Source organism: Rhea americana, unplaced genomic scaffold, assembly GCF_003343005.1.
Source record: "Rhea americana isolate MKP2758 unplaced genomic scaffold, rheAme1 scaffold_29, whole genome shotgun sequence".
NCBI lineage: Eukaryota > Metazoa > Chordata > Aves > Rheiformes > Rheidae > Rhea > Rhea americana.
This window is the reverse complement of record NW_028186412.1, coordinates 3507806-3523067: the sequence shown is the minus strand read 5'-3', so window position 1 is coordinate 3523067 and position 15262 is coordinate 3507806. Positions and strand designations below refer to the sequence as shown.

General features: G+C 36.5%; 1 protein-coding gene across 1 annotated transcript in view; it reads right to left on the bottom strand.

Annotated features, from left to right (window-relative positions):
• Positions 1 to 15262, bottom strand: part of DYNC2H1 (dynein cytoplasmic 2 heavy chain 1) — a 170341-nt gene that overhangs the window by 34851 nt on the left and 120228 nt on the right. Inside the window, exon 83 of the mRNA XM_085309033.1 lies at positions 10010 to 10126. Coding sequence (XP_085165159.1) covers positions 10010 to 10126 — 117 coding nt within the window. The remainder of the gene's footprint in view (positions 1 to 10009; positions 10127 to 15262) is intronic.

Sequence of the window (15262 nt, the reverse complement as noted above, 5' to 3'; positions counted from 1 at the left end):
TTGATAGAGAATGAAAAGTTTTACGTAAGAATTTATCTGTGGTAACATGAAAATGGAAGCAATCTTTCTTACAATTAACAGTCCAGATACTGAGTCTGTTCTATTAAGAAATAAATTCTGCCATTCTTTTCAAAAAGTTCAGCSTCTTCCAAAAACTAAGCTAATGTTGATTTACTTTTTATGTACTGGCAGTCATAAGCATGTAGTGATTACAAAACATTTTTTATTAACAGTAATAATCAAGCTAGTCCAGTTAAACACTGTATTCATCTACATGGAAGTGAATAATAAATAGTAGGAGGGCATTACCAAATTGTCATAGAAGTATTTTATGTTTTCAGCAAGCAATTATTTCATGGCTACATGACAGAAGTGATGTTCAGTGATGTTTCAAGAAGAATAATCCCCTTTCAAGTGACGAAAAAGAGCCACTGATATCAACTGCTTAGCAATTTTTAAAAAAACTTTTTGATGAGTTATTAATCAAACCTTAAGGGAGAAGGGAGAAAGAAAAAAAAACTTCTGAGGGAGAGAAGCTAAGCAGAGAAAGCTTAGATGAATATAGCTTTTCTATTACTCACACAACTGTAATTGGGATTGCAATCATAGTAAAATATTTCTCCTATTTCTTAGCTCAGCTCAATCTTGGAAAAAAAAAAAAGACAAGCTGGGTTCAAAAATATTTACTTCCAGAACTGATGATCTCGTGTTGATCATGGGATTTGCGAATGTTTTGTTTTGAAATTTTGATCTTAAGTGTAATTGCAGCCTTCGCATCTTTTTACTTTTTCCTCCTGAGTTTTTTGTAGGGTTTTATATTTAAAGATTTCTGACCTTGAGTTACCATAGTCCACAAATACATCTTGCAAAGCAAAATAAGAAACATTAAATAAATATATAATGAGAATTACACTCTTTAAACTGAAAATGAAGATTTGAGGTTCTTCAAAAATGTTGTTTTAAACAACTTATTTGTTATTTCTCTTTGCTATTACATTTTCTTAAAGTTGTAACTCAGCAAATCACTCTTAAGTAAACCTATTAGCAAAACATTACTCTGATACAGCTATCTTGTTTTTTTTTAATTATGTAGTGAAAGCATACATAACAAAAGTGAACAAAAAAGCAGAAAATGGAAATAGCAAGTTTAGAAAAAAGCTAAATCATAACATTATTTCACTTGTAATGTAGCAGCTAATGCGTACTTGCAGTGTAACAGCAGATATTTTAAGTAGGTAATATAGTATATAACAGCCTTAGAGGACACACAACCTATTTCACTAAAAAGAATATTTGATTACTCAGGATTTATTTTAAAAAAGCACTTCTAAAAAAGTTTTCTGTATAACTGAAGAGCTTAGCAATCTTGAAACATTTAAAATTCACTCAAAATCAAATGCATTAGTAATATGGACAGAAGTGCATAGATTTTTACAGCTTATGCTGAGAAATACTGTATGTAAGCAGTTCATTATATTATACAAAAATATTTAAAATGTTATACTTTACAGAACAAGATTTATGTAATCACATTTAGTCATTTAGTTATCTTTTCCTTAGAAGATGAACAAATATGTAATCTTGATTTTATTTTCAAAACTAGCTTCTATATTAAATACAAAGAACAAATATTTCTGATATAGTACTAAGTGTAAATTCTTAGTTGCTGACTGCTCTCAAATTCCCATTGTCATTTTTATCACTTTTTTAGATTATATAATAGCCACTGAAAATCCAAATTTACTCATTAATTTAAAAATATGGTATCTTGCAAGATATTGCAAATGTTAATCACAGCTTATTTTATAAATATATCTAGAGTGTATYCTGAAACTGCCAATCAGACATGTGACAACATGCTGCACTGAATTTCAGTTATGGGATTTAAACCTTCATTCCAAAATTCTGTAAGTCACAAATGCCAAAAATAATCCTATTTTTGATAATGTTATGCAAAAAAATGTTTTGCTATTTCACTTTCTAGTATTTTATTAATGGTAAAATCAGATTTTACTTTCTATGAAATATCTCTTCTTAAAATAATAACTGATTTTGATTTTTTTTTCAAATTACATGAACTTCTAATTCGTTACATAGTATCTTGCTTTCCAGAACACACAGAATATCTGTCTCTGTAACTATTCGCAGACACTGTTAGTTTGCCAGAACCTTCAAATGCTTTTTGTTTCACGCTCATACTGTACTCATCTACCATGCAAAAATATGAGAAAGGCTAATTGAAAGGCTAATACAGATATCTTGGCTTATGGCCAACAGAAAAACGAAGGATCAGGCCTTGCTTCCCACACTGTGAGGAAGGTATACCACAGAGCTATTTACTGGTCAAAGGGTAAGAAACATAATCCTATTTATTTAAGTCATGTTTTGTACTTCGTCTGTGCATGTATTTTGAAATGACAGCACCACAGCTTTACTTCAATTTTTCTGAGACTGTAGCTTACTGAGGATGCAAAAGGAATTATGTTTGATTTCCCTGTGATCCAGACTGTGTCTGATGTATGAGTGCTTCTGGCCTCTGTGGCTTAGGCTGGCTGATAATTTCTTGTTGGAGTATTTAATTACAGAAAAAAAAGGAAGAACAATGGCACTGCAACGCGCAGGCTTCACTCAATCTTTTACACATACTGTCTTAATTTAATAAACACTCRCTGAAAGTGGAGGCCTCTAAATTCCTCAGTACTGCCCTTTACATAACACAGTCCTACAAATTCCATATTCATTTCATCACTCTTTTTAATGCTTTCTCCTGAGAATTTGTTGAAACAACTCACCTGCCATTTTTATAGCAAAATTAAATATGAATTCTGAGATCAGCTTATACATTTAATGTTCTATTACTCTCGCTTAAAATCCATTATATATATAACTCTCACTAGCTTTAAAAATATTCTCACAACCTGCTTAGGTATTAAGATGAAGAAGTGCTGAAGCACAGAGTGCTATTCCTGATCATAAGAACCCAAAGATATGTTCTCATCTTTAACATTAAATACTATATTATGCTACCAATATTAAATTAGGTGTATTTTGATATCTTCGGTCATCTTTCCTTTTTTGACTTCTCTGCTTCCTACTACCTTGATTCAATATAAAACTTCATATTGTCTCAATTAAGCTCCAGAACCTTCCTTCATTACCTTCTTAAACTTGAGCCTTTTACAATATGTTCCGAAAACTGTTCCCTTCAGAAATGTAACAAGTCTAATGAAAATTAAATCACATACCTCCAATAGTGCTGCATTTGATTCAAAATTTGATATCTTTTGTTGTTGTTTTTTGGACCCCTACACTGGCCTTTTCATGTACCTCTTCTGCCTCTTCCCTCCCTTCTCTCTGCCTATTCATATTAGCCTCTCTCTGTTTCTTATGTAAATTTTTCACTGTTGAGAATATGAGAGAGAATGATCTTAAAATTTCTGCTTCACTGACTTTATTTGGTGAAAAAAAAACTTTTTTTTTTTTTGTTAAAACTAAAGTTCCTAATCTTTTAAATAAATGAACAACTACTTGTTAATTTTCAAAACTACTTTTGCAATTCTCTTGCAGCATTATGCAAGTTTATGAAAATCTTTCATTTATTAGCCTTCAATTTAAAACACAGCAAAAGATAAGCTAGAACATTTTTCATGATTTTGGCAATCTTGACAGCTAAAAATCATACATTAATGAAACAACATTTTGAAGCAGTTGTTTCTAACTTTTTTGGTATGGGTGAGACACTTAACTTTCATAGAAGTACTAAAGGGTTTCCTTGACACAAGGCTGAAAATGCATCTACCATTGATCAGAATATAGCACTTGCTCCTGCCTCTGTATCTACCTCATGATAGATAGCCATCTGGTCATGATGGGACAACTGTGGAGCTACCACTGTGGACTGACATTCTTGTACATGGGCAATGCCTTAATTTTGTTTGAAAATGGTGCACATTCAGTCATGTGACAGTGAAGAGGCCCCGATCTATACTCTGCCATGGCCTAGGGCTGTATGGGAAGAAAGCAGCAGACAGTAAGACACAGGCTGGTTGATCTATTCTGACTGCCCTGCCCTGGCTTACAGCCTGCAGAGCGAGGGCATCCGTCCATATTAGGGAACATGATTATGACATTTGTTCGACAATTTATTCAGTGACGGCTTCATTTTTCTCAGTAAACAATCATTTGTGCAAGCTTATACTGGGCATCTGAGGGAATTTTTTTAAGCTTCATGGTGGGTTCATGCAAGTTTAATTAATGTGACGTGTTAATCTGTTATTAAATCATGCTGAAAGGCACTGTAGAAGGAGTTTTAGGACAGTATTCATTATCAGTGTTCTCTAATGGTAAGATTTAAAATGTGCATTTTCAAATGAGGCTAATATAGATTAAAATGTCAAGAGATTATGGAGTTTTGGGTTAGTCCAAAACAGCTAAATGGAAAGGGGAAGTGTGCTTGTATAACTTTGAAAACATCAGTGTACTGATTTGAAGCAGATTTTAAGTACTTATTTCATTTAAAGTAAAATCCAAAGAGAAATTCCAGTCTGCTTTCTGGTTGGATTAATAAACAGTGAGTGAAAGAGAATCAGCTTCCATGATTATATTGTTATAGACATTATATTGTAATATAGACAAAGAATAATAAAGTCTATTGCAGCAGTTTCAGATTGTGTGAATAATTCGTCATTACATTTAACAGAGCTTTATACTATGTATGCCACTGAAAGGAAAAATGAAAATGCTGAGAATGTTCAGAAATATCTTTGAAAAAGTTAAAATATACAACTCCTCACTACTCTATTAATATATAACCATTAGTTCCCTCTTCTAAATGTCTAAAATGAGAATACTTACATTTCTAACATATCAGCAATTTTTCTTGTTTGGCCACGATGACTGTGATAGTTCTGAAAACCAGGCAGCAAAGATTACTGTTCACAGAATCACTGAACAGCTGAGATTGGAAGGGACTGCTGGAGATCATCTAGCCCAATCCTCTTTGCTCAAAGCAGGGTCAGCTAGAGTGAGTTGGTCAGAGTCCAGCTAATAGACACAGCAGTGGAGGCAGCAGTTTGCACCAAAGGGTGCACAGAAGTGCTTAGCAACACTGCTCAGACCAGCCTACCTGTCTTCAGCTATGGTGGTATTGCCACAGGGCATGGCTCCTGATCCTGGAGYAACTGTCCCTGCAACATTAGAAGCTTTGACTCTGACAGAAGAGAACAGAGCTCTGCAAGCCTCAGGCTGCAGGAAGTACCTGGAGCCTCTTGCCAAGGCTAGAGTAGATAGTTTTCCAGACAGTAGGAGGTTTGCAGTTGTTGAGGAGCTATGCTGCCAAGTGAAGGAGATGTGGGAAGAGATCAGCAGAAGGTGCAGCATCAGAAAGAATGAGAAAGAGATCAGCTGGATCATCTTCAAGATCTTGCAGCTTCAAGAGCCCAAACCCCCAACTGTAGTGGATGGGCAGGCAGAATCAGTACCTGTCAGGGTTGGAAAGTGGAAACTCCCATGATGGCGAAGGCTGGAAGCCAGTGACTTCTGGTATAAGATGCAGGGCTCCTGCTTCACCTGAAGACTTGCAACTGTGGTATAGGTTTATCACCCTCATAGCTGATGATAACATAGGAGCACTGCCAAATGTAGCATCTGTGTGGGTGAGCCTGAGCAAATCAGGAGCATTGAGAGGACGCAGTGAGTGTTAGCAGTGGGAGACTCCCTGCCGCAGGGACAGAGGCCCCCATCTGCTCACTTGACCTGTCACTGAGGGAGCTTTGCTCCTTGCCAGGGGCTCATATTCAGGACATTATGGAGAGGCTATCAAGGCCTGTCTGGCCCTCACACTATTACTGTCTGCTGCTCTTCCACAGAGTACCAATGATATTGTCCAGGGAGACCAGGAACTTATTAAGTGTGACTACATGGCTCTGGAGGTCAGGTAGAACAGGTCATGGATGTGAAGGCTGGAGACAGCCATGGCTGCAGCAACCATGAGATGCTATAGTTCAAGATTCTACAAGGAGGAAAACAAGAAAATAGCATGATCACAACCCACACAAGTTTATTTCAGGAGAACAGTTTGGCTTGTTCAAGGATCTACTTAGAAGAATCTCAAGGGAAATAGCTATGGTGAGAAAAGGGGTCCAAGAGAGCCAGGTCAACCTCAATCTTTCAATTTTTGAAAGGTTCTGGTGATTGTGAGAGGTTACTAAAGGTTGCAAGAAAGCAAATGACACTCCTTATCTTCAAGAAGGATAAGATGGGGAATCTGGGGAACTGCAGACTGGTCAGCCTCACCTCAATCTCCAGGAAGGTCATGGAGCAAATAACAGTGTATTGCAACAGCGTATTGCCTGTATTCCTCCAAGCACTTGTTCCTAGTTCCATCTCTTGTATACTTCCTTTTTTTTTGTTTGAGTTTTGTCAGGAGCTCTTTATTCATCCATGCAGGCCTCCTGTAACCTTTGCTTGACTTCCTGCAGGCTGAGAATGACTGTTCTTGAGCCATTTAGTCACACTTCGCATGTTCCAGGCCACTCATGGTAGTATCATTGGTGCCTACGTGGAAGAGCAGCAGGAGCTAATAATTGAGGGCTGGACAAGCCTCAATAGCCTGTCCACAGTGTCCTGGATCCAAGTCCCTGGAAAGCAATAAACCTCTCTAGACAACAAGTCAGGTCAGCAGATGGGGCCCTCCATCCCTTATAGCAGGGAGTTGCCCACTAATATCACTTGCCACTTCCTCCCAGTGTGACTGTGTGGCTCAGGTTTAGCAGGCTTGGGTGCTTCAGCRCTTTATCAGACAGCGCTTCCAACCTCTCATCAGCTATGAGGGCACTGAATCTGTTCTGTAATTGCCAATCTTATGGTGGAGCAGGAGCCTTCTTTCTGGTGTCAGAAGTCACTAGCTTCCAGCCTTTGCTATCATGGAAGTTTCCACTTCTCACTCTGACAGGCACAAATGATGCCTGCCCTTACTTCAGAAAAGTTCAGGGTTTGTGCTCTTGAAGCTGTTTCAGAAAAGATCCAGTCGATCTCTTTCTCACCATCTCTGATGCTGCACAGCCTGCTAACTTCCTCCCACAGCTTCTTAACCTGGCAGCATAGCTTCTCAATCAAGAGCGCACATCTCCTGCAGTCTAGAAGTCYATCTCTCACTGCCTCAGCCTCAGCAAGAGACCCCAGGCACTCCCTGCAGCTCAAGACCCGCAGAGCTGCATGTTTCTCCTGGAGCTCTGTCTGGGTGGAAGCCTCAGATGTAAAAGAGTCAGTTGCTGCAAGAGTAGCTGGGGACTCTGGCCTGTCATGTGTTGCCACCGTTGCAGAGGATGTGWGTCCTGTTCTAAGCAGAGCTGCTGGTCTCCTTCATGCCACTCTACATGAACTGCTGCGTCAACTGCTGCATCTATTCGCTGCCTATTAGCTTTGCTTGATATTATTGATCTAAAACAATATAATTCGCATGCATGAAAAAATATGAACATTACGCATTTTAACATAGTGTAATTCTTCAAATGGGCACATCACTGAGAACTTAAAATAAATCMTGTGTATACATTTGTGCAAAATTGGCCAAAATGTGGTATAAGGTACGTTTTATTACTAAGTTCTGAAATTGACTGACTGCATAAATYCTATAGACGTTCTGCCAGTGTAACTATGTTATACTCTAAAACATTTATATTGATTTTTATAGGATGAAACATTGATATTCAGTTCAGAGAAATATTGCTATTTGTTATCTAAACTTGGATATTAGCTTCCAAAATACAAATGTGATCACTGTATATGAGTGTACAACTAGACACATCTCCACACTTAAAGATTATGAATTAATTATTTCCGTACTATTCTACAGGACAAACCTATCATATGTGGTAAATTTTGTTACACTGCAGAATCATCAACACTTAGGTGATAAATAACTATTCTCAAGGCATTTGTAAGGGAATTATTTTTGAAATAATCCTTGATTTACATACTTAGCACCGGAAGAAAAATATTTAAAAACACAGTTAAATCTCTGTCTACATACTATTTTAACTAGCTTATGAGGCTTTTTTTGCTTCTGAAGGGAGGCACAATCCATATATATATCAGTTTTGTAACCAGTGGCCCAACRAAAATAAAATTGACATTGATGAGAACAGGCCACATTACCTTACACTAACTGTGCAAGGTCCCAGTACTGGCCCTATAGGTTTGTTACRAACTTGTTAAGAGAGCTTAGGGTGTGAACTGGAACTTAGTACCAAGTGTCTTTTGTTGCGACGTACAGATGAAGAATGAAATAACAAAGGTTTTAAAATGTTAAAAAGAGAGGCTCAAGAACTACCAACAACCAGCTGATGGTCACCTGCTGGTCACTGAAGAAGAGCAACCTTAAGAGCTGGGAAGAGACTGCTTTTGCTTTAAGATAAGCAGACGCAGCTAAGCAAGAAAGAAAAATACCTGAGCAGTATGATAAGGCACCTGCTACAGCCTGGAAAATAACCTCTCCAAGCATTCAACAGTATCTAGTTCAGGGGAAGGGGCCACAGGCTAAGAGTTACCTAGCAGGTGAAACTTCTTATGGTAAGAGGCAATCTCAGAGGGGAGGGGACAGGCGAGAGGCCCGGCTGCCCTTGTCAAAGAGCTCTCAGGCCCGACTACCTCTGCCTGGGGGACTCAGACCATTAAGTATCAGAGCCGTCAGCACTGGCTACATGGCACTGGCTTCGTAGCACTGCACATTTGCAGCTAATTTAGGATGTAAGTTTTAAAGATTAGCTGCTTTGAATATGTAGTGCTAATGGTTAATAATGATAAAGAACTAACCAGCAGCAATGTGTGCTGTAAAGGAGTATTTATGTAGTATAATTTCTTTTCAGAGTTTACARCTAGCCTCATTTATCCATCTTCCAAACACTGCCACCATAGCTAATTCCCTGATATGTATATGTAAATGTACTTAGTTTCAACAGTTTCCTCAGAACTCTTGCACAGAAGGATTGCAGGCTTAAAGAGATGTTTAACTTCAGTCAGTACGTTGTAACAGAGGGTGCCATACTGAAAAATATTGTCTTTTCTCACAAGATCACAGACATGGTTAACTCCAGGAAATGTTCAGATGACTCACAGAATTCATCATAAAATTATTTAGTACTGTGACAGATTTTGCAAAAAAGTTGATATTATCATACACTTAGCATGGACTAAAGGCCAATTTAACAAGAGATTTCAAAATGTAATTGCAAATTTTCCTGTGCCTCTCATGTCACTTCTTTGTATGCTATTATTTAAGTAAAGGAAAGGTTTCTTCCATTCTACTGTTGTCTCAAAGATACGTTTTTAGGCCACAATGTCTGTGATCTACTTCTTACCACTGAGCAGCAAAACAGGCCAAATACGAGCTAGATATCTAACATTAGGTGAGAGGAAACCTCCTGTAGCAGCCGCATTTCAAAGAGAATGGGCACATGCTGCAGTTAAAAAAATACCCATAGAAATATTTCAGTGGTTGGAAATCAAGCCTTACAATATACATTAAAAATACCAAGCCAAACCGGAAGAACAGAGCAAAACAAAAATCCTCAAAGGAAAAGGCATCATATATTGCAAGCTTTGTAGCAAGGACTTTTATGAACTATCCATTTAGAGCTAGTGCTGTATTTCAGCATGGTACAGAAAAATAAAGCTTCAAGCATTACTTCATGCATACTAGAGAAATGAACAAAATATATTCAAAACTAAAATATATTATTGTTCTTTTTAGAAACACATACAAGATGTCAGTCACATGTCCTTGGAGTGTGCTCTCATTTTCATATGAAGAAGAAAGTGATAGGCTGATATTATCCCACACACAGACTTCACAGCCAATTACATACATGTACATTGTACTTTCCATCTCAAATGCACTTCATTTACTTTTCCACTTCTAATGTATCAATATTCAATACAATCTATCAAACCTTACTTTTAATATAGCTAATGAAAAAAAGTTGTCTTTTGAAATTAGCTACTTTCCTACCTGATTGAGTTTCTTCCATAGGTTGAGAACAGGAGATAGCTCAGTAGACCATATTTCTCTGTCAAATTTGCAACCAGCAGTTACTGATCTGCTCAGGATCCGAAGCTGTGAAATGACCTGTGTAATGAGAATATGATGGAAAGTGGAAAATATTGCAAAYACTGGAGAAGGTTAAACAAACTCCTTTCTGTAAAAAAAAATTGCAATATTATAAAAATTGCTCTCTGATTCATCTACAAATTATACTTTTCTGTACATCTAATGATTAATCATGTTCTAATTGAAACACAAACAAAACCTATATCCACTGTATTACATACTTAAGCTTCACTCACATTAAGTACAAAACCAAAAAACTTGCAAATTTTTCTTTTTTTTTTCAGTCACGTCTTGTGTTCAACTGTAATTTTAAAACTAATGAGGTATGCAATTAATTTAAATGAGTATTTACCAGAATCTATGGGGAGAAAAAAAAGCTCCACTTTTAAATAAGCTCCATCAATAAATAAAAAAAACAGAATATGTTACTAAATGTACATAGTACCTATCAGGCATCACAATTCTAAGACATCATAACCAGTTCACTCTGCTCTCCCAATTCATATTATTTAAATGCATTTTTTATGAATGAGTGAATGAATGAAAAAGAAAAAAACATTAAAAGAATAACTACAACACTCCCAGAAAAAAGGAACCTCCCAATTCTTCCTATCCAAATGCCTTTTTTTTGTCAGCAATCCTGATAACTCCATATGTAAATGGATCAAACCCGGTATTAAAACTGCAAATTAATCCAACTGAAAAATTTTTCTAGAACTTCACCACTACCTATAGCAGTTATTTCCTTCTATATGCCACCCAAAATTAAAGAAATAATATAAATATATCAGGAAATAATATTGCACTTAAACTAATTTACTGACATTGCAGTATATACATCTCTTAAATTGCACATAAAGTGCTACGTTAAACAGAATTTAGCTTTCTTTAAAAGTRTATTTTTGCAAGACTTGTTAGAGAAGCACATACCAATTCCATTCTTTTTTGCTTAACTTTAAAGAATTAAATCTAATAATAAAAATACATTATTTTTAGAAGGATTAGACTATTTCATTGTTAAATAGAAAAAATCAAGCCCTTGAAACAAGAGTTGTTTCTGCTGGTTTTGACTTATTTTCTAATCTTGAAAGATGTCTGATGATGTAGTTTTGTTTTCTGATAAATTGTTTTCATTTTCTTTAGCTAAAGCAAATAGTACGTTCTAATTTATCAGCCTCAATAGGGAATACCGGATGATAGTACACTGAATGGTTATTTTAACTTTTATAATATTTAGTATCATTTATTTTTATACTAAATGTGTCATACAAGAAATAAAACAAAATTTTAAGATATAAAATATATATATACACATAAACAGTGATATATAAAAACAAATATTTATTTAAATATTTATTTAAATAGTTTTGATTTTCATGAAAAACTCACTTTGTCATATCATGTTAATTCTGAGGATTTTTTTTTCCATCAGAAACGACAATACAATCTGTTGTCCCAGAGGATTCTATATACCATCTATCATCTCTTAAAGGTCTAGGGAGGTTAGAGATAACTGGAAAAAACATAAACATCCCACCCATCCTCAGGAAGGGCAAGAAGGGGTATTCAGGGAACTACAGGCTGGTTAGCCTCACTTCAGTGAGGCATAATCTTCCTTGGGAAGATTATGGAGCAAATCCTTCTCAAAGCTTTATTCAGCCACAAGGAGGACAAGAAGGTGAGTAGGATCAGGCAGCATAGATTTCCCAAGAGCATGTTAGACCTGACCAACCTCACTACCATCCATAGTGAGATGACTGGCACTGTGGACAAGGGGAAGGCAGTGGATTYGGATCTGCACAAGGCCTTTAACACAGTCTCCTATAATGTTCCTGTAGCCAAATTAGTGACACATGAGCTCGGTAAGTGGACAAAAATTGGTGGGAGGAAAATTGGCTAGCTCATCAGATTCAAAGGGTAGTGACTAAACAGCATAAAGTCCAGCTGGCAGCCATTTATTAGTAGTTTCCCTCAGGGATCAATACAGGGAGAAATACTGYTTAATGTCTTCATTAACAACCTGGATGATAGGACAGAGAGCACTGAGCACATTTCTGGATGACATCAAATCAAGGGGAGCGATCAATACACTGGAGAACACTACTGATATTCAGAGAAACCTCAACAGACTGGAGGAATAAGCTGGCAGGTACCTCAGGAAGTTTTTAACAAGGGCAAATGCTATGTCCAGTACCTGGTGTTGAATAACTCCATGCTACGATGCAGTCTGAGTGCTGACTGCCTAAAAAACAGCTTTGCAAAAAAAGACCACGGGGTCCTGGTAGAAGGACCAGAAGTCTGCAGTGTACATTTGTGGCAAAGATGGCCAACCACGTCCTAGGAGATGTCACCAGGAGTATAGCCATCAGGTTGAGGGAAGTGAATTTTCCCCTTTATTCGGCTCTTGTGTGACTGTCTGGAGTGCTGCGTCCAGTTTTGGGCTCTGCAGCACAAAACACTGACATACTGAACCAACTCCAGCGCAGGGCTATCAGGATGATTAGAGGTCTAGAGAACATGACATACTGATGCTAAGACCACTGTGTTTTCCAAAGAAAGATTTTACTGTTGTCTACAACTACCTAACAAGATGTGGCACGGCAGACAGAAGCAGACTCTTCTTGGGGGATTTAAACTGAAAAGAAAAAAGGCAAGAGATAAGCTGTAATATGGAAAATTCTGACTTAACATAAGGAGAAAAAAAACACCATGAGAATGGTTAAACACTGGAATGGGCGGGGGGATAGGTTACGGAATATCCATCTTTGCAAACATTCAAAACTCAACAGGATACAGCCCTGAGCAACTCTAACTAGACCTGTTTTGAGCAAAAGGTTGCACTAGATTTTTGGAGGCCCCTTCTGACCTACATAATTCTATAGTTGTGTGATTACGTTTGATTATCTTTCAGATTTTAAAACTACCAGTTCATTCAAAATTGCAGTTCTTCACACAAGTAAGAAAACTCTTCTAATTTCATTTTTTAAGTTTTTAAATACTATGTTGCAAACTTCTATTATGGAAAATTCTTTTATCTAATTGTTAAACTATAATAATTCTTTGGTTGCTCCAGCTATTGTATATAAAAGATTCTTGCTTAATTTATACATTTTTTTCTCTGATTAATGTTTTGATGATAGTATCTCTATCATGTGTGTTAACTCTTCTTTTGCATTCTGAACAAATGCAAATACTTGGACAAGAAACCTAGATTATAAACATGCACTTGTGCCTTCCAGATATCATTCTTTTACTATAGTTTTGGTTCTTACACTTTGTTTTGGATATTTGCCTGACATCATTTGCAATGAATTAAAAACATTTACATTGAATGAATGTACTTTAATTGGTAATTCAGTATGAGGTGCTCCATATAAACTTGCATAAAGCTGCAGTGATTTTATATGAATGCTTTGTGAATGTGGAGGACTGAAACTACTGAGGATTTCATTCTATTTTAAGTGACTTCATAGGTATAAACACTTAGTTCCATACAGCTGAAATGAATTTGAGAAGTAGTGATTGCAAAATCAAATATTTAAAGTGATAAAGTATTTTCTGACTTTACTGTATGTACTTTTAGCTGTCCATTTATAATTTTGTATTACAAAATTTGGCAATTTAAATGCAAAACATACTATAAATCCACTATTTCAATTTTTGTTGATCAGAGCAACTGTATCTGTTTCTGCCTTGCACATTTTTTAAAAGTAGTTCAAAAATATTGGGACCTAGCTATCAAAAGCTAAACACTTAAATGGAAAATATTGTGCCAAAAGAAATCAAGTTTTAACTCTCAGTATCCTAGAGCACTATATCATACTATAATCTCTAACAAATGTTCATGAAAAATCTGTAATAGATCTTGCTAGTTCATCCCATTTCTTCTCTCATGAGATGTGTCACTGCAAGTTATTTCAGGCTCTTGCCTAGGTATTACACCCTTCCCTTTGTCTACATAGAAAAACCTCTCAGCTGATTTTAGTGATGTTTTCAACACTGACCAGCTGACAAGGGCTGGAAGAATTAACACTTGGGTACTTTCACTCCATACTGATGTGAAGCAAGTTTGCTCTTATTCACAGATGTATAACAATTTACTGGGTCCTGTCTAGTCCCTTGCTATCACAGACAACCTCACAAATTTAACAAACTCAATCTTAAAACCAGGTGGATGTTTTCTTTCTTCCCTATTCCTATTACAAGGTAGTTCTGGACTCTCAATCTTCTGATGTTTAGAAACTGTCCTGTAACTTGCACTCTAAATTTATGGCCAGTATATACCAAGCTTTTTTAGTGCCAACATTTCCCAACTCCCAAAGTTTCTTCCAAATATTCTTTCATTTTCAGAGGCTCAGACATGTCTTCCAAAGTTCAGTAAGAGCAGTTCATCTCATATACCTCAATATATATACATCTGATACATTGCCAGAAATCCCACCAATATACACAGAGAATGTAACACTTGCAGGACAAATAAACTTAGATATCATTTGGCAGTGAGTCTACTCCCATGAGTAAATTTGGGTAAACCAACACTAGCGTGAATAAATATCTCTCAGTACACAGGCACGGTGAAAAAGATTAAACTGAAGGCACTGGGATGATCAGCAGGACTTTAAATTAATAGGGACTCTGCAACAAACCTGCTGTAATTCCATTCCCTTCAATTTAATGGCAATAGCAAAACTTCTGAGAGAAAGCGCTGAATTCAAACATCTCTTGTTCTTTGAATCTGTTTCTGATGACGAGCTGAGGGAGTTGGGGACTGTACTGACAACTTCCATTCTGAATCCCTGCTTACACTGATCTGCTGTGCTCAGGGGGAGCAGTAGCAGCTCAGTCTTTGAACTTCTCATGCAAAAGAGAGGAGGAAGAATTAGAAGAGAAGAGCAAGAAGTAGCTGAAAGAAAGAGAAATAAAGAAAAGTGGACTGCCAGAAATGCAGAAGATGAGTGAATAAATACAATATTCCAAAAAGTATTTTAATTTAGCAGTGTGTTTAACATGTCACAAGAAATCAAGACAAAGATAAAAATAAATATAAAGGATGACTAGATTTGTGTTACTACTGAAGTGCAACTGTGCTGGCTGAGATGATCATCAAGGCATCCATTTCCTATTTTAATTCTGCTGTGATTAAAAAAAAAAAAA